General features: G+C 32.5%; 11 protein-coding genes across 11 annotated transcripts; 5 read left to right on the top strand and 6 right to left on the bottom strand.

The window, feature by feature from the left end:
- Window positions 1-158: 158 nt before the first annotated feature.
- Window positions 159-932, top strand: RPS2 (40S ribosomal protein uS5; the record flags this gene model as incomplete). The annotated part of the gene is made up of 1 exon (XM_041551743.1): window positions 159-932. One exon carries the CDS (start codon window positions 159-161, stop codon window positions 930-932), a length of 774 nt encoding a protein of 257 aa, XP_041407677.1.
- Window positions 933-1,547: 615 nt separating this feature from the next.
- NAB2 (mRNA-binding protein NAB2) lies at window positions 1,548-3,233 on the bottom strand (the record flags this gene model as incomplete). Its single annotated transcript, XM_041551742.1, has 1 exon — window positions 1,548-3,233. One exon carries the CDS (start codon window positions 3,231-3,233, stop codon window positions 1,548-1,550), a length of 1,686 nt encoding a protein of 561 aa, XP_041407676.1.
- Window positions 3,234-3,782: 549 nt separating this feature from the next.
- GPG1 (Gpg1p) lies at window positions 3,783-4,241 on the bottom strand (the record flags this gene model as incomplete). Its single annotated transcript, XM_041551741.1, has 1 exon — window positions 3,783-4,241. One exon carries the CDS (start codon window positions 4,239-4,241, stop codon window positions 3,783-3,785), a length of 459 nt encoding a protein of 152 aa, XP_041407675.1.
- A 1,272-nt stretch (window positions 4,242-5,513) lies between these two features.
- KABA2_07S05434 (uncharacterized protein) lies at window positions 5,514-6,752 on the bottom strand (the record flags this gene model as incomplete). The annotated part of the gene is made up of 1 exon (XM_041551740.1): window positions 5,514-6,752. The coding sequence occupies one exon, from the start codon at window positions 6,750-6,752 to the stop codon at window positions 5,514-5,516; it is 1,239 nt and encodes a 412-aa protein (XP_041407674.1).
- A 971-nt stretch (window positions 6,753-7,723) lies between these two features.
- Window positions 7,724-9,253, top strand: DIG1 (Dig1p; the record flags this gene model as incomplete). The annotated part of the gene is made up of 1 exon (XM_041551739.1): window positions 7,724-9,253. One exon carries the CDS (start codon window positions 7,724-7,726, stop codon window positions 9,251-9,253), a length of 1,530 nt encoding a protein of 509 aa, XP_041407673.1.
- A 550-nt stretch (window positions 9,254-9,803) lies between these two features.
- MNN9 (mannosyltransferase complex subunit MNN9) lies at window positions 9,804-10,991 on the top strand (the record flags this gene model as incomplete). Its single annotated transcript, XM_041551738.1, has 1 exon — window positions 9,804-10,991. The coding sequence occupies one exon, from the start codon at window positions 9,804-9,806 to the stop codon at window positions 10,989-10,991; it is 1,188 nt and encodes a 395-aa protein (XP_041407672.1).
- Window positions 10,992-11,132: 141 nt separating this feature from the next.
- Window positions 11,133-11,735, bottom strand: ARL3 (Arf family GTPase ARL3; the record flags this gene model as incomplete). The annotated part of the gene is made up of 1 exon (XM_041551737.1): window positions 11,133-11,735. One exon carries the CDS (start codon window positions 11,733-11,735, stop codon window positions 11,133-11,135), a length of 603 nt encoding a protein of 200 aa, XP_041407671.1.
- A 304-nt stretch (window positions 11,736-12,039) lies between these two features.
- OAZ1 (Oaz1p) lies at window positions 12,040-12,690 on the bottom strand (the record flags this gene model as incomplete). The annotated part of the gene is made up of 1 exon (XM_041551736.1): window positions 12,040-12,690. One exon carries the CDS (start codon window positions 12,688-12,690, stop codon window positions 12,040-12,042), a length of 651 nt encoding a protein of 216 aa, XP_041407670.1.
- Window positions 12,691-13,762: 1,072 nt separating this feature from the next.
- Window positions 13,763-15,313, top strand: KTR6 (putative mannosyltransferase; the record flags this gene model as incomplete). Its single annotated transcript, XM_041551735.1, has 1 exon — window positions 13,763-15,313. One exon carries the CDS (start codon window positions 13,763-13,765, stop codon window positions 15,311-15,313), a length of 1,551 nt encoding a protein of 516 aa, XP_041407669.1.
- Window positions 15,314-15,550: 237 nt separating this feature from the next.
- On the bottom strand, window positions 15,551-16,570 carry LEE1 (Lee1p; the record flags this gene model as incomplete). Its single annotated transcript, XM_041551734.1, has 1 exon — window positions 15,551-16,570. One exon carries the CDS (start codon window positions 16,568-16,570, stop codon window positions 15,551-15,553), a length of 1,020 nt encoding a protein of 339 aa, XP_041407668.1.
- Window positions 16,571-17,401: 831 nt separating this feature from the next.
- Window positions 17,402-18,325, top strand: LGE1 (Lge1p; the record flags this gene model as incomplete). Its single annotated transcript, XM_041551733.1, has 1 exon — window positions 17,402-18,325. The coding sequence occupies one exon, from the start codon at window positions 17,402-17,404 to the stop codon at window positions 18,323-18,325; it is 924 nt and encodes a 307-aa protein (XP_041407667.1).
- Between the last annotated feature and the right edge of the window lie 1,440 nt (window positions 18,326-19,765).

Genomic DNA, 19,765 nt, shown 5'->3' with positions numbered 1-19,765 from the left:
AATTTCTTTCAATTAATCTCAATTCTAACTCCTGCTTGTTTTTATATATTTCAGTTATAAGAAACCGTGTTCTAAATTAAGTCGATTGAAAGTTACCTACATCAACTTTCCGTGTTAAATTCCGACTATATCAAAGAAATAATCAATCAATAGCAAGAATGTCTGCTCCAGCTCAAGCTCCAGAAGGTCAACAAAGAAGAGGTGGTTTCGGTGGTAGAAACAGAGGTCGTGGTGACAGAAGAGGTGGTAGAAACACCGAAGAAAAGGGATGGGTTCCAGTTACCAAGCTAGGTAGACTAGTTAAGGCTGGTAAGATCTCTACTATCGAAGAAATCTTCCTACATTCCCTACCAGTCAAGGAATTCCAAATCATTGACACTTTGCTACCAAACCTACAAGATGAAGTCATGAACATCAAGCCAGTTCAAAAGCAAACCAGAGCCGGTCAAAGAACCAGATTTAAGGCTGTCGTTGTTGTCGGTGACTCCAACGGTCACGTTGGTCTAGGTATCAAGACTGCTAAGGAAGTTGCTGGTGCCATCAGAGCTGGTATCATCATTGCCAAGCTATCTGTTATTCCAATCAGAAGAGGTTACTGGGGTAACAACTTGGGTCAACCACATTCTCTATCTACCAAGACTACTGGTAAGTGTGGTTCCGTCACTGTCAGATTAATTCCAGCTCCAAGAGGTTCTGGTATCGTCGCTTCCCCAGCTGTCAAGAAGCTAATGCAACTAGCTGGTGTTGAAGATGTCTACACCCAATCTAACGGTAAGACCAGAACTCTAGAAAACACCTTGAAGGCTGCTTTCGTTGCTATTGGTAACACCTACGGTTTCTTAACTCCAAACCTATGGGCTGAACAACCATTGCCAATCTCCCCATTGGACATCTACGCTGATGAAGCTACTGTCCAAAAGAAGAGATACTAATTGTATAAATAAATATTTTTCAATATTTCTTTTATAACATTTGTATAACTTTTAAAGTAGATAGCGTTTTCGTTTATTCAGTTGTGCTGTAGTAATTGTAAGTAAACTAGGTAGAATGACACTGATAAGAAGTCTTTATTAAAGTAAGTGTAGGCTTTCCTATTCATCAAGGTTTGCTATTGAAGTTAATATAAAGATAAGATCAAAGTTCCTTCCATCATAATTGATACTACTGTTACTACAATTAATAAGTAGGTAAGAAATAACTACTTTATCCCTATTTACAGATTAAAGTATTTACTTTCCAAGATATTACAGGTATATATTATATAGTGTCATACAACAATCGTTTATGCAAACGATTTTAGTTTAATTAATATATATTTTATTTTGTTTTGTTTTTATTTTTATTATTATTATTATTATTATTATTATTATTATTATTATTATTATTATTATTATTAAATAACTTCATATTATTTTAAAATATTATTTCAACTTCGATAATGTTCATGAGATTTTGTTATTTAGGAATATTAACACTTCAAACAACATCAAATAAACATCTTAGTATAGTACAATGCACTCAAATTTATAAATTAACAATATCCTTGTTTAATCCATTTGAGCATCATTATCTTGTGGGGCAAATGCAGAAGTATTTTGAACGGGAGTAACTGAGTTTGCAAAGTTCTCTTGTTGTGGAGCATTCTCAATTTGGGAACCTCCAGGTAAGGCAAATACTCTTTGGTTTGTTGGAACATTCTGTTGACCACCCCATGAGCTTTGAAGACCTTGACCTTCACCGAGTTGCATTTGTGGTAGTTGTTCCTGTTGTTGTGGTTGTTGTTGAGCACCCTTCTTTTGAGGTACGACTCTACCCTCTGGATGTCTGAATAAACAAGCTGCATTAGTACAATTAATACCGAACCTACAGTCTTCATTAATTGGATGACCAAATATACAGTCGATTCTAGTACAATTCGCACCTTCACGACACATAATTGGGGAACGTGCGTGTCTATATTTACAACGCTTATTAGTACAGTGAGTACCATATTTACATTGTTCTAAAGACTTTTCAACAGGAGGGTGCGAAGACATTGCTGGGTTAGTTTTACCTGGATGGCCTAAGGAGGCCACAGGTCTCAATTTTGATACAGAGGAATGAGCCTTCTTACAACTAGCATCTTGACATTGCAAATTATTTTCACACCACATAAGGTCGATTACTTTAGCATCTTCATTAGCTGGGGTTGGATGACCGAAAGGACAAGCAGGGTTAGAACAGACAGCACCAAATTTACAAATGACTATACCAGTTTGAACAGGTTTGCTTCTGGCAGCTAGCAATGCGTCTTTTCTCTTTTGAAACTCCTCGCGAGTCTTTTCTAATTCCTTCATCAATTCTTGATCTTCATCGGGGTGTAAGTATTCACAGGTACCTCTTGGTTTTGGACAGTTTGGATACTCATTACATACTTTAGTTGGATGAGCATGTGGGCATGATCTTCCTAGAGGACAATGAGGGAACAATTTACAACGACCTTCTCTTTTCTTAGAGACATAGTTAAGGTTGGTGTTACCACCCATACCAAGGGCCTTGGCTAACGGATTGAAACGGTCATTCCCACCGACGTTGCTGTAACCGCCTCTACCTGTGGTACGAGCACCACCACGAGCACCACCACGGCCTCTACGAGTTTTACCAACAGCACCTCCACGTTGAGAGAAACGAGGTTGAACAGGAATGATAGCATTATTCGTAGTATCAGGAGTAGCGACGACACCAGAAAAGGCAGAGACTAATGGAGCTGGTTGACTTGATTGTTGAGCACCTGTCTGTTGTTGTGGTTGTGGTTGTGTCTGCTCAGGCTGAATGTTTGGAGCAGCAATACCAGGTAGTGACTGTTGTGGTTGCTGCTGTTGCTGTTGAGGTTGTTGAGGTTGTTGAGGTTGCTGATGTTGAGGTTGTTGAGGTTGCTGCTGTTGAGGTTGTTGAGATTGTCCTGCGGCATTCATTTCTCTGATCTTAGAAACAATATTCTCCGCCGATTCACCCTGTTGCAAAGCTTCAAGAGCGAAAAATGCGGTTTGGACAACATCAGATAAGGCTTCCACAGGAATAGCATCGAACAAAGTACTCAACTCTTGGACAATAGATTCTAGAGTACCACCGTTAACGATCAATAAGACAATATATTCGGCAACATATTTAACATCCTCGTTGAAGTTCTGTAGGCCGTTTAACTTTTCAGCTACAATAACCTTTAAGTTTTCTGAAAACTGATCTTGAGACATTATAGTATAGTTCGATAACAGGCTTGTATGTTTGGTAACTTTATAAGCAGATAATCAAACACTATTTGTTAGATTTATTGCTTGTATATCTTCCCAGTTCTGGTATAAAGAAAATACTGTATAATTTTTTTCAAAAAATTAAATTGGAATGGGTGACCCTTGTCCTGCTTATATAATAAATCAATTTACTTTTTCGTCGTTTCGTGAAAATACGAATATTGGTAAAGGAAAAAATAAGAACTTTGAAGAACAGCTCAGCTCGTATTGAGTGATATTTATTAGTAAGTACTATGACAACTGTCTTCAAGTATTGATATCGAAGGTAAATAGTAATGGTCTACAAAACTTATCACCAGTTGCTACTGAGATATATATGTGTGTGTGTAAATGTGTTTTGTACAGCTGTTGTTATAAGGCGAGCTGTGCATTTATATGTCATATTTAAGTATATTACTTTCGTAAGGTATTGCTCATGTTCATTTCGGGGGTCATAAACTATGTATATATATATATGTATATATGTGTGTAGGGTTGTATCTCTAGTTTTATTTAATGGTACATCCCTCTACCTGGGTGCAAAGATAAAAATTCATCAGTTCTGAATAATTCCTCTTGTAAATCATTAAATAACTTTTCTAAATGATTCCATTCCATTTCATCTTCAAATGTATGACTCAAGGCAGTTCTATATATCCGTTTAGCTTTTTCTCTACTTTGCATCAACTTCACCATAGTTCCAGGTAAATAAGTTTGAGTAGTAGATATCGTTGATGGTGTGTCCCTATAGGTAACCAATTGATCTAACAAATCTGTTAATTCCTTTGTGGTATCAGTTAATTCATTCTGGGCATGTGTATAGAAAAGAATCCGAGATAGCTCGTGATCTCTGTCATCAATTTGTGGTTGTTGTTGCCTTGTGGTGGTAAATATTGTAAATGGATGATCCTCGGAGTTTTTTGTAGGGGATGACACAGTATAATAGTGTGTCTCAGAGTAATAACTAACCATTTTTTTCTGTTGTTTACTTGAAAGATTGGCAAAGACGTATTGTCGAAGGGTTTATTGATGATAGTGGAAACGTGTATGTCTCCTTTGAATTATGAGTTATATGTATGTATATGAATATATGAATTGAAGTATTTATTGTTACAAACCCCGTTTTATCGTATATATTAATAAATCGTTCTGCTCATCAACTACTCCGAAGCAAGGGAAAGGTCTGATAGTTTGCTGCGGGGTTTCTGTCTAATTGTGTGCTATTTTCACCACTCGCGAAGCCTTCCCTCTGTAAAGGTGAAAAATAGGAATATAAGAGATGAGATAGGATGACATGACAAATATGTAGTTTTCAGTTAAAGTATATAGTCATGGAGTAATGTCCCGAATATGATTTTAGAACAGATGAAGAGTTTATATTTAGGGGAATTTGGCAGGGAACTTTTAACACTGTTGTAGGACGAATATATAATTATTCAAAACCTTGGAAGGATAGTTAAGAAAGAAATTCTGTAAATTTTATTTTCAAAAGAGGTCATACATGTGATTGTATGATTTTGTGACAATAGTTGTCAATATAGATCAGACACAAGAATAGAAAACGATCAGAAAATAATAATATGTATAAATTATTTGATCGTTATGATATTAAGAGAGGAGGGCCAAGAATTTATACTGATTTTTATATAAGCATGTTTTTAGTTGGCACTCTTGTTCAATTTGTGGAAAGAACTAATTGATTTTAGATGTTAAGAAAACACTTTTCCTCTTTAATAATCAAATTCCAAAAATAGCTATTCAATTTAAAAAACAGTTATTTGAGGGGAATTATAAATGGATATTTCAAAATCATTTTTTCTACACAACAATACATAAGAAAATGTACTGTTCGGGTCATCTATTCAAATGATTCTTAAAAAATCACTTAAAGTAAACAAAACGTTAAAAACGATGAAGAAAGAATATAGAGTCTCTGATTAGTGTAGAAATAAACTTAACTACAATTTAATAAACATGTTAAACAGAGTTACTGTTGTTAGACTGCTCATATTTTGTGTGTAGTAACGATAAATAAATTTATAATGCTCTGTCAAAGCGAGTCTTTAAATTAGATATTTTTCAAACTATCATACTTAATGGATTGAAAAGACCTAAGAATAGTATTAATTATGTTTAAACAAAATTACGTAAAATATATCTCATTTTTCTTTTCTTTAAATAATCATTATAAAAATTGTAAAAACAAAAAAGGCATTATATTGTACCCTTTCAATATTTTTTACACTAGTAATCCTCGAACTCTGTTTCGCTTAGAAAATCATATTCATCAAAGGTACGCCCGCTTGCAGAGTCATTAATGTTACTACTAACAGTAGTTGAGATTATATCACGAGCATCAACAGAAGATCTTACAGATGGTGGAGATGTTGTCGAGGTATGGTTTTGTAATTTCTCTAAATTTATCCCACTAAGAATCAAATGATTCACCGATCTTAGTTTAAATATCGATTGTTCATTATCAAACTTACTTCTAATACCTTCATATAGGACAGTTTTCTCATCCATATCTTTAATTTGGAAATACATAAAATCTGAGATTTGACAATCTGAACCAAATTCTCTCTTAAATCTAGTGAATATGCGTTGATTATGAGGACCGATCCCATGTGGTACAGATATAACATATGATCCACCATCCAAATTAGTCACAATATTCAATTTATTTGGGAAGTACATATCGGTATTATTTTTCAATTTAAAGCAAAAATTCAAATCTTTTTCATAGATAGTTAGAGTGAAGGGATAGTTATTATTACTATTTTTATTGTTCGTACTCTTATTATGGACATTATCTCTTTCCACATCATCTACTTTCTTTGACGATTGTTGTTTGGACAAAGAAGGTACAACTGGATGTTTAGTCAATACCAGCATATTTTCTAATTGATTTTCTAAATATTTTTCATCACTATTAAATTTTTGAATCCACTTTTGATATGTCTTATAACCATTCATGACATCTTCTAAATCTTCCGAGGATTTAACATTTGAATAAAATTCAAACAATTCAGTATTTTGAGGATCAATATCAAAATAGATGTCCTCCTTATCAGTAGTTTTCTCTAATCTTTCTTGCCTTAGAGACAATTCCAATTGAGCCATCTGCACAGTCAATGACGTCAGCAAATCACGAGACACTGTGATTTCTTCATCTCCAGCAATCTTGTAATCCTTCTCCTTAATACTTATAAAAAGCATGTGAGTGGAAAGTAAAGTGACAGCAGCGTGACAGTAATCCTTTTCGGAGTTTAGGGGTTTCCATTGTTTCGATTTATGATAAAATTCTATCTCAGGAGAGACTTCCAGTTGTTTCAACTTACAAGCTACATGGCTAAAATAATTAGAATCTTCTAGGATTCCCCTTGGGAACAACCCATTTGGTAAATAGGAGACGATTCTCTCAGAGTTGTACTCCACGATCACCTTATACTCGTTCATATGGTCACGGTCTTTGCTAGTCATTTTCTAATAGCTAATCTATATGGAAGGTTTATTTATATTTTGCGTTACCTTAGATATATTTATATATATATATATATATATATAATAGCAAGTGAAGGGAAATATGACTCCCCCTAGTCTGTAAAACTGAGCTAGTAGTATCTTTTTATCTAATTAATAATCAATTCAACTTGGTCTGCTGATTCATTCAAGGGTGTACTATGCTATGTCAACTTCTTCGCCCTTCGCTTTATCTCTCTTTTTTGATATTTTATACGTTTCACTCGTTTCTTCTACGAGTGCTTCTGTGTGTGGGAGCGATATTCAGAGATAGAGAGACACCTGTTTATGGCAAAGATATGAAATTTGATGAGGAAACCAATACAATGCAAGATGGATTCATCAATCTTGCAATATCTTTAAATATATATATATACATATATATATATATACAAACAGACCAAGAGTAGACTAGTTCTCCATTCAAAGATAGAAACAGAGAACTAGTCTGAATACATTCATCACATCATTCTTCATTGAAATATGTATTTTCAAGTTTTCAAATGTTTCATATGTGTTTCAGCATTTCTTGAAACTCGGAATACTAGCACTGCAATACCTGAGTAACTAACATCTTGCATTTTGAACTTAGCAATTAAATCACCATCTTGCGATTAATTAACAAATATATAAACTACCTAACCTCAAAATTGAATTCCTCTTCTCTTCCCTCTCTATGTTCTCATGCTCTTCGCCGTTTTATTTTCGGAAGAAAAATTAGTGAAACTGAAGCAATTTTCGTCACCTGGCAAGCTCAACGCTAATTAATTTTTTTTTCAGATTCTCTTTAACGGTTTTTATTCGTATTTATTAATAGTTCCAGTTACCAAGGATTAAATAAAATACGTGCTAATCACTTATAAACAAGTTGAATCCATACAAGTCCCAACAAGTTAGTTCAAAAAGACATCACTACCATACCTCAGACAAAAATGCCTGAACAAGGAACGGTGACAACCAATGACAAGAAGATTCCATCAGGTACAGTTATCGATGATGCCCTGGTGCCTACTACAACTAACTCGACTTCGACGTCAAGTAACGGGAAGGAAAACTCGAGTCCCTTAAGAGGTAAACAGATTCAAAAGTCTCCTACTCCTCAGAATAGATCCTTGCCAGTATTGAGTAGAGCAGACACCGGAAGAGAACAAAGTGTGAATAGTACTAGTAATAGTAACACGTCTACAGCAGCTGCAACCACTTTGGTAAATATGAATTTAACAGCTGCTCCTATTTCTGTGCCTACTACAATGCCACAATCTGCTACATCGAGAAGATATAATAATATAGAAGATATTATTACACCTACAGTGACTGAGACACCAGCGTTACCAACAAGTGAAACTAAACAAAATGAATTACAAGTAAAACCGAAACGTAATTCGTTACGTAGAGCCAATATCCCACCACCATTGGGGTTACAACTACAAAATGATCATACAACGTCAGGGGCATCTTCTGCACCTGAACCTTCAAAAAATAATAATAATAAACTTCATATTCCATTAGATCCACAATCTGCGTCTGCTAGACGTTTCTCGGCTACCACTACAAAAACTGGCGGAGTCTCGAAACTAAGAGTTAGATATTTAGGTAAAATGTCAAGGTATCCTGCCAACCATAATCCTAATTCTACTTCCAACCCTAATCATAACGTACCACTCAGAAGGCTATCCCAGAGTGGTGTTCCACCAGCACAAATGCAGGCCCAAGCACAATTAAATGCTATGCTACTGTATAATCAGCAACAGCAACAACAATACATGGCTACAATGATGATGATGGGAATATATCCCTATATGTATAACGAAAACGTACAGATGCCAATGCCACCAATGCCACCAATGCCAATGCCGATGCCGTTGGGACACCCTCCAAATCAACCTCCTGTACCGATGGATATGAATACAGCACCAAGATCGGCAATGCTATCAAACTTTCCGCCACAGACGTATCCATATTTTAGAAACCAAGGTACTATAGACAGTAGTTCATCAAGTTTATTAAGTAAAGGTTATCAAGGAATAGATAACACTCTTCATAACCACCAAATACAGCAGCAACAGAATCAAATACAACAACAAATACAACAACAACAGCAGCAACAGCAACACCAATACCAACACCAAGCTTCTGCACAACCACCACATTTAGAACAAAATAGTTCACCTCATAAAGAACACTTTGATCAAGGTGATGTAGAAAACGATGAAGAAGAGGAAGATGACGAAGAAGAGGAAGAAGAAGAAGCAGATTTAGCAATCGAATCTGATGCTCTCCCAACACCAATCTTTACCAGACGTCCAACACCACCAGAGATGATGCAAGGTGAAATCAGAATCATGCAAAACAAGTTTTCGTTCGAGTTCCCTGTCACCAACCCTGCAATCGATAGGAAAATGTTCTTAAGCATTTGTAACAAGATATGGACAGAATCTCGCGAATTGGAAAAGGATATATAAAGACAGAAACACTTCATTACATATACATACATACATACATACTTTCAATAATACTCATTTAGACTAAAATTTCGAGTTGTTCTAAAATATGTACTCTTTCAGTGAAACATCACGTTCAACGGGAGTCCTGACGCCATTTATCGTTGACTGCTCTGTCCTGTGTCTCCTTTGTCTTGAAGGTTTCAGTTCCTTATGATTCCATTCTCATTGTCTTAATAAAAAAAGACGTGGAAGAGACCGAAAACAAACAAACAAAAATAAAAAATCGCACAGCAAACCGAAAAAAACCAAAAAATTAAAATTATAATCAATAGAGAGGCAGATGGAAGATATCTGAATATTCAATTTCAACTGATGGTGTCGTGATAGTTGCAGGCGATTAAGTCAAATTTACCAGGGATTCATTTGGTAGTGTATTAAAGAAATATCAATATATTGACTTAGCGGTGAAGCATTTCTATTCCAAGTACCAATAAACACGCCTCTGTTGAGTTATATTCATATTCTGTTGCATCCCTTTGCCAAATTAAAAAAATAAATCAATGAAAACATGGTCTCTCTATCACTAATAGGTTATAAAATCAAGAAGAACCCTATAATAACGTTGCTTTTGCCATTTATTGTATTAGTGTCTGTGTATTTCGTAGTGTTCAGAACAGATGATTCCATATTAGGGATTGGAAGTTTACCACTAGGAAATCACAAATGGGCTCATGAAATGGAACATACCTGGTATTTCCCATTCACAAGTAGGTTTAAAATGCCTAGGTATTCTTATAAGACCCAACATAATTGGTTATTTAATGATCGTGTAGAGGATATTATCCCAGAAGGGCACATTGCACATTATGATTTGAACAAATTACGTTCTACTCCAGATGCTGCTGTAGACAAAGAACGTGTATTAATCTTAACACCGTTACAATCCTTTGACCAACGTTACTGGATTAATATCTTACAGTTGACTTACCCACGTGAATTGATAGAATTAGGTTTTATTATTCCAAGAACTAAGACAGGTGAAGAAGCATTAAAGCAATTGGAAATTGCTATTAAGAATGTTCAAAGTGATAAAAAGAACCAAAGATTTGCTAAAGTAACTATCTTGAAACAAGACTCACAAAGCTTTGATAAATTACAAGAGAAGGAAAGACATGCGTTGAATGTTCAGAAGGAGAGACGTTCTGCAATGGCTTTGGCAAGAAATGAACTTTTGTTCTCTACTATTGGTCCACATACATCGTGGGTTTTATGGTTGGATGCTGATATCATCGAGACACCAATGAATTTAATCCAGGATATGACTGCACACGATAAAGCAGTTCTTGCAGCCAATGTTTTCCAAAGATATTATGATGAAGAAAAGAAAGAAGACAACGTCAGACCATATGATTTCAATAACTGGCAAGAATCTGACACTAGTAGAGAATTAGCATCAAGCATGCAACCAGACGAGATTATATTAGAAGGTTATGCCGAGATTGCCACATATCGACCATTAATGGCTTATTTCCATGATAAAAACCAGCCAATTACCGAAGAGATGATGTTGGACGGTGTTGGCGGTGGTTGTACATTAGTTAAAGCTGAGGTTCATAGAGATGGTGCCATGTTCCCAAGTTTCCCATTCTACCATTTGATCGAAACAGAAGGTTTTGCTAAGATGGCAAAGAGATTGAATTATGAAGTCTATGGGTTACCAAATTATTTGGTCTACCATAAGGAAGAATTTAATTAGATATATCTAATATATATATATATATCTATTTGTATGCAGAGATAAATATTTAAGTAATCTTCAATTGCCAGTTCTATAAAAAAGACACAGATATACGCATGCATAATGTCTTTGTATATTCATGCTAAGTATTTATTTGTTCTATTTGTATTGAGGAGGTCTATTCTTCTTATTCCTCTCCAATCTTAACACCATCCAATCCAGAGCATCCATAATACCTTCCCCTGTCAAGGAACTAACAGGTAAAACCCGACTATCTCTTGCACTTAAATGTTCAGCGATTTGATTAAAAATTTCTTTAATATCTTGTATCTCTAATCTATCCGGTCTATCTTGTTTATTAGCCAACATCAAAATGGGTACACCTTCTGCTTCATCATCCATCACTATCGAAGTCAATGTTCTCTTACATTCATCCATACGTTCACTATCTGAACTATCTACAACAAAGATTATACCATGACATTGGGAATAATATTCGGGCCACATGGCTCTTAACGATTCTTGTCCACCTACATCCCACAACTTCAATAATATATTAGGCTTATTCGGCACAGGGATCAATGCAATATTCTGTCCGACAGTAGGGGTGATCTTGTCTAATGGTTTAGACTTTAATGAGGATTGATTCTTTAAGGTTTCCAAGAAAGTAGTCTTCCCAGCATTATCTAGACCAAGTATAAGGACCGAATATTGTTCTTTTCGATTCCAATTAGCGTATAGTCCCTTAACCAGATGAAACATCGCGTAGTTCTATAATAGTATACTTGACAGGTTTTTATTATCTTTCCTTTGTAACATGTCTGTTAATACGATATCTAGGAGATGCCTTCCTTTTGAGACATCATCGTCACGATTTTGTTCAATGAATAATTTCATTGATTATTCTTGTCGCTGCGTTCAGCGACAACAACAACAACAATGCTAATAAAGAACAAAAAAGATAAAAACATAAAAAACTTTTTTTATTTATTTTTAAAGTAAACTTAATATATATATGTATGTGTGTATATATTTATGCAAATATTCTTTTCTTTTTTTGTTTTCCCTAACATTCAAATTCCAGGACAAGAAATTTTTCATCAGATGTCATTAAATCATCGAAATCCATTTGTTCTAAACAAGAATCTCTATTTTCATTCTTAACAATTTTCCCACCGATCCAATTCAGATTCATTAATATTTTTTTAAAACTATTTATTGATTCCATATTATCACTTTGAGCATCCTTTTGGAAATATATCCTTAATGAGTTACAATTATGAGTAAATGCAAACTCTAATAAGATTAATAATAAGTCTTTAAAACTTGCTTGAGTATTAGAGAAAAGTGACAAAGGATTAGATAATGGAACATGTAAGCATGAACTATTACGTTTTGCATATAATATTCCATTACAATGTACTGGTAAATATATTATAAAATATTCATCACCAATAGATCTCCATAAAGATGAATAATTTTGTAATTTTGTCTTTTTATTATTAATCTTACAACTAAATTTATTAATTAAACTTTGTCTAAATTTTCTTAATTCAACGTTTGAAACCATAAACTGAGATTCTAATAATAATATTATATTCCAATATAATTCCGTAAGATGATTTATAACCTGATCACCCATAGAATTCATCATAATCTGGCCAATGACAGATGACGCATCAGTAGTGGTGTCACGGACACCACTCTTTGAATCCATCCTTTGTCAAACAATATCTATATAGAGGTTGATAATGGTAACCTAAACCATATGGTTGTGTATGATGTGTTTTAACTAATGCAGAGATTGGGAAACCGAATGATATTGCTTCTGTTGAAGGGTTATCTATTAACGTTTGTATATGGGTATCATTTGATAGAAATGTATTTATGCCGTGCTCTTTTCTAGAGAGGGTTCTTGACTGTGATATTATGTCCATATTGATGGTGAGTATATGTGTATGCGATTGTCTGTATTACTGTAATCTTATTCTTCTTGTTAGTCAGATATATCTCATTACTTCTTCCTGTGTTTATATAAATATATATATATATAGAAACATGAATCAGTCACCATTTCTTTATCTTCCACACAATTTTTATCGCGAAGACAAATGCGGCGTGATCAGCAAATTGTCTCGCCATTGAGAAAGCAACAACAACAGATTCAGTTTTATAGAAGTTGGATTAGTGGGATAGTTACCATACAGAGCCATCGTTGTTAGTTATTGTTAAATGACAATGACTAGAAATAGTATATATATCTATCAACGTTTAGTGCACTAGAATAGAACGATAAATGTTGGCCAAAAGTATCGACTAGTTTCAATTATAGTCATATCTATCATTACTACTATTGAAGGATAGGATTTATATATGCAATAGTAATAATAATACTTTCTATTACTGGAAATTGTGTAAGGTACATACGTTACAATCTAAAAACATCGACACGAGTACATATGCGTAAAACTTTTCTGGCTGTTCTTGTTATTCTTGTCATTGGTAGTGCCATTTTGGTTCGGCTGAGTTGTCACCAACAACGACAAGCAATAAATTCTAAACAAAAAAACAATAAACAACCGAACCAAAAATAGTTTCTTGGCAAGGCAACTAATAACAAATATTTCATTTTGAAAAATTTATAATTTGTTTTTGTTTCTTGATCTATATTTAACATTAGTTCTTAAATATAAATAGGTCTTTTTTATCTTCTCGTCTTTATTTTAATAATTATTGAAGCATTTGCACATAGTGGTATATATTCCATACGTATATACAAATATCTAACGATGATCAGGAGTAGAGGTGGACACTCGGGGTTTAATCCATCGTTGTTCTCAAGACAGTTGCTGCATCTAGCACGTAAAAACATTCGATTCATTGGGGTTGTACTTATCCTATTGACCGTCCTATTGAATATCACTCACAAGAATCAAAACAACAATGATCATTTAAATTTCTTAGAGTCAGAGTATTTGAATGGAGGTACTTTACCTTCAAGGTTACGTCCACAGGATACTTTAATTGGCGTATCTGATTCTATCCAAAATAATGAGTTGAATACCAAAAACGACACTGAAATTTTGAAAGAAGAAAAAACTTTAAAGGAAAAAATATTAGCTGAAAGATTAAAATCTGGATATAAAAAATATCCAAGAAATACTACTCAAGGTGCCATGGTAGAATCCTTGTCGAATGAAGGTTATAAACCAAAAGCATGCCTATTGATGACTTTATTCAAACCTACTGGTGATCGTGTCGATCCTGAGGCCATATATTTGACTGTATCAAGTATTCAAAAGAAATTTAATAATTGGTTTGAATATCCATGGGTCTTCATTAGTAAAGATGGTCATGAATACATGAATAATGAATTTACTGAACAAATAAAAGAATTAGTACCTGAATCCATAGAGTTAAATTTTGAAACTGTTACTAATGAATATTTACATGATGTGCCTGAATGGATTGATGTCAATAAAATATCCGATTCTCAAATTAGACTGAGTGGGATAGAATATGGTGATTCGCAATTTTTTAGATCTTTGAATCGTTATCTAGTAGGGTATCTATGGAAGGAACCATTTTTAGGTAATTTTGATTGGTATTGGCGTATTGAACCAGGTTTGGAATTATTATGTGATATTGATTATGATTTATTTAGATGGATGCAAGATAGAAATCAAGTATTTGGTTTTGCTTTATCTTATATGGAACCACATAAAGAAGTTGTTGAAAAATTATGGGATATTTTTAAAAAATTTGCCAATGAATTTAAGAATAAGAAAGAAATTGTTGATTTTGAAAAAAATAATTTTCAATTTAATACAGAATTTAAAGATCTTCCAAAGGAGAAAGACGAAAAGAAAAGAAAAAAATTAGAAGAAGAAGCTGCAAAACATGGGATAGGCACTGGCTCTAGTGAATACAATAAATGTCAATATGTTTCAAGTTTCCAATTGGCAAATTTAAATTTCTTTAGATCACAACCATTTATGGATTTATTTGAAAGATTAGATAAAGAAGGTGGATTTTATTATCATCGTTGGTCCGCCTCAAGTGTTCATACAATGGCAATCAATTTATTATTAAGGAAAAATCAACTTTATTTCTTTGATAATATTGGGTTTAAATTATCAACTGACTCAATGGCATCCTCATCACAATTCTCTTCCATTAGTAGAAATTTCTACAATTGTCCAATTGATGATGCTACTTATAGAGAATATAATTGTAATTGTGATCAAGGGTTAGATTTTACATTCATGAAGGATTCATGTACTGCTAAATTTTACGATTCAACAAACAGGAAAAAACCAGATGATTGGGATAAACATTAAGAAAATAAATAAATTATGAATATTTTTCACATAAGTAAATTCTTATTTATTATTTTGTATAGTAATAATGATTAAAAACAAAAATAAGAATATTATTAATTAATTAACTAACTAACAAATTTTATCGAAATTATATAAAAACTAAATTATCCAGTTCGAGAAAATAAGATGAAACAACGACGAAATGTAACTAAAGAAAGAAAAATGTTTGAAAACCAAACCAAACCAAACCATATTTCAATTGTGCTGATTATTATTAGTGTTATTTTTGTTGGCACAATTAATGAAGTATTTGACATCTTCAACAGCGAGTGGTATTGGTTGTCTCATATTAGAATTACCGTCATAAAGATTTGTTGGAGTAGTATATAATGGACGAGTAATAGGTTCGTTAAAATCATAATAGTTCGTGTTATAGTAATTAGTCTTACCATGAGTATTATTAGCTCCAACCACTGGTTCACCTGACCTTTTACTCCAAACAGGGAAACCTTCAGGTTGAGCAAATGAATTGTATACCGGATTTGAAATAGAATTAGCCAAGTCTGGTGAAATATTTGAATACTCTAGATCCAATGATGAAGTTACAATAGGATATCCCTTAGAATATTGTCTTGGAGTTGAATTTGCAAAATTGTTTCTGCCAGTATGAGGAATAGCAAATTCCGAGGAAGAAACAGGAGCAGTCTCTTGACTAATCTGTTCATTACCTGGCCCAACATGGCCTCTTGGCATGTTAGTTGTATAATCATTATATGCCAATTCTGCATTAGCTGAATTATTTTGAACTGATTTCCCTTGCGAAATTATGTAATTAGTGTCATTTGTTGGTGTTTTTGGTTTACCGGTCTTACCATTACCATTAATTTTCTTAAATTGTGTTTGATTTGAGACTAGCGATTCCTTCCCATTAATAATATTTGGTACCTTTTCATGTAAATTCACACATTTATCTCCAAATTTACATTCCCCCTTCAAATAAAACGAACATGGAGTTTTACAAGCTTCATCATAATCTAATTTATGAGAGAAAGGACAAGTTCTCCCAGCTTGACATTTTCCCTTTTTGAAAAACTTACAAGGGATATGTTCGTAGGACTTCCCATACTTCATGTTATTCTGCGTGACCATTAGACATTCGACGATTGTTCTACGTTGTCTTTCTGGGAAATCAGTCCATTGGACATCTTCAGGGAAATCCACACATGGCGGATTATTAGCAGCAATATTAGCGAGAGTGATTATATTTTTAGTCATTTGGTGTATGGAAATGAAATGAGAATTAATTATGAGTGTATTATTTTATGTTTTCGAGTTATTATTTTTGTATTTTTTGGTGTATTAGTAATTAGCAATTAGCAATTATTAGGATTATTGTTGTTGTTGGTTATTTTTAATATGTATTTATGTGTATAAATTTTAATTTTAATTTTATTTTCTTATTATTTTATTTTATTTTTATAGCGATGTGTCAAATTAAAATTTAGTCCTGATGTAGTAATGTTATTTCTTCTCAATCATACTAGTTTAGTCTAATACAGGAAAATACAATCAAGTAGATAATATTCATTTTCTCTCTTATATATATATATCAGATAGGAAGGTGATTATATAATTTACCTTCTCAGATCTAAATTATTCAAAGCACAAGCACAAGCACAAACAAAATCAAAAAAGAAGAAGGTACTACCTAATAAGGGTAGTAATATACCCTACCCAGTATTAAAATCTAAAGATTTACATCGGTAAAATAATAATAATAATAATAAATATTGATCGATATACCCTTAAAAGGGGGAGGAGGTAGGAGGGGAAATACCTGTTTTATATTATTCTTTCAGTAATACGATCTTTTATGTCAAAAATATTTAAGGGACACACATTATAATGTACTGTTATAGTAGGGTTGTAAATTAGGGCAACATGATAACCAAAAATCAAATTTTGAAAAAAACAAAAAACAAACAAAAATTCTATCAGTAATAAGAAGAATAAGAAACAAATAAATAGAGTTATTACATAATAATGTATAAAAGGTAAGCATTAAGAAATCAAGGCTCAAAGAAACCTATATTAATTAATTAAAAAATGAGTGGATATTCTGCAAATAATAATAATAATAATAACGGTAAATATTATCCAGGTAGAAGATACAATAATAATAATGATGGTAGTAATGATGATACCACATCAGGTAATAATGGTATAAACCATCGTTCATATCATCAAAATAATACACCAACAAGATATCAAAATATAAGACCTAATAGTAGTATACGTGGAGGACGTTATAATTATAATAATAATTATAATACTAGTACTACTTATAATAATAATAATTATTCATCACAACAACGTTATAATCCAAACACTAGAAATTATTATAATAATAATAATAATAGTGGTAATAGACAATATTCACCATATTCGAATGATAATCGTAATTATCATAGTAGTATTCCAAGTAATAATAATAGTATTATAGACAATGAATTAGCTGCAGAAATTGATAGTAATATGAATAGATCTAGTAATAATAATTCTAGTTATCCTCATTCATACCAACAATATCAAAATAGTAAGAATATACCATATCACTATAATAACAATAACTTAACTCAAACTCAAACTCAAAGTAGTACCAGTACTGGTACTACTGGTAATACTACTACTGGTAGTAATACAAATACCAGTAATAATAATACTAATGCTACATATGGTTCATCATCGTATGTTAAAAGAAAATCGATAAATAATGTTAGTGAAATTAATAATAATGATTCAGTATATTTAAGGTTAACTGAATTAACGAATTTATCAGGTATCAGCAAGAATGAAATGAATTTAATATTTAATGAGAATGATGAGATTGATACTAAATTAAATGATCTTAAAATGGACCTCGTTCAACGTGAGATGGAAATGACGAATTTAATTAATTCCATTGAAAGAGATAATTTAAATGTTAACTTAACGCAAGAAAATTTAGATGCCTTATTATTAACTATGTAAGATCTGTAGTGGTAGTAGCATATGAAATATAATAATAAATACATCTATCTATCTACCTATCTATCTACACAATGAACTCAGCCACAATATCAGATAGTTACCCGTCCTAGAATCCATATCTGTGTAGTTAAACCCGAAATCCGTTCGGTTCACAATCTTCTGTTTTTGACTAAATTAATACAGATGGATAAATTATCCCCGCGTATATTTAGGAGAGTGAATGAAATACAGAAATTTGCAACGCGAACGAACACAAAGCAGAAATTCTAGCGCAGAAAGAAAGAGAAAATACTCGCGTTCTTTCACGTTCTTAATGCAATAAACAACGAAAAAGAGAGTCAATTTGTACAGCAATTTCTCTTGCAAATTCAAAAACAAAACAAAAACAAAAACAACATTTGGCGTTCTCCCACAACAAAAGCAAAAGCAAAGCAGTTAGAGAGAGAGAGATAAATAAATAAAAAACAAAGGCCAATTATTATTGTGATTACTGGTAGAACAAGGAGAAGGAGAACAAGAAGAACATCTTTAATTCTCTCTTTGAAAAGTCGATCGGGAACTGGGATTATATTGTTAGACGATAGACAGATAACATATTACGTTGTTATTATTGTTAAGAGACTCAACTGTCAATCATGATCAATAATTTATTTTCTTGTTGTTGTTGTTGTTGTTGCATTTATATATATATACACAGCTAACTTTTCAGCCACAACTAATTTTATATATTTATATATTTATATATATACACAAACCTTGAAAAAAGAAAAAGAATCTTATTACCTTAAATTCTTATTTTGGTTCATATACATTTATTGAAAGTGAAATTAATTTTTTCAAATTTATTATAGGATTATAATAAACACAAATAAACAGACAAAGAATTATATTAAAGCTAACTACTAATATAAATACGAAAATATACTATTAAGAGTTATTTACCCAGACGTATTAAAAATATTTATATTAACTGAATTGAATTGAACTGAAATTTCCTTTGTTTTTATCAAAATCTATTATTATTCAATCTATTCAATCTATTCAATCTATTCTAATAATAATATAAACTGTGCGCAGCGCCCCCCTTTTCACAATCAACAATCCAACAATATTCTAAAGGAAAGAAGCAAGCCACGTTTATTTAATTTAAATTTTTCAGTTTTTTTGCCAAATTTTTTCAGTTTTATTTTATTTTCGCTCGCTCGCTTTGCCAATTTTTTATACACAAATTATTTGCATTAAGAGAGAGACAAGAAATATTAATAAAATTACATTATTATACCTTTAATAGATACTACTAATCAACATTACAAGAAGTTTTTTCAATCTCTACACTTTTTATCGATTGCGTATTGTATTATTTCGCTCATCACTATCAACATATTTACTTTTTCACTCCTTATAATACCAACTTTTTTTGTATTATAATAATTTTTTGTC

The sequence above is a fragment of the Maudiozyma barnettii genome, assembly GCF_903064755.1.
Source record: "Maudiozyma barnettii strain CLIB 1767 genome assembly, contig: KABA2_07, whole genome shotgun sequence".
NCBI classification, from domain to species: Eukaryota; Fungi; Ascomycota; class Saccharomycetes; order Saccharomycetales; family Saccharomycetaceae; genus Maudiozyma; species Maudiozyma barnettii.
Note: the sequence above shows the minus strand (reverse complement) of the source record. Positions and strands in the feature narration are given on the sequence as shown.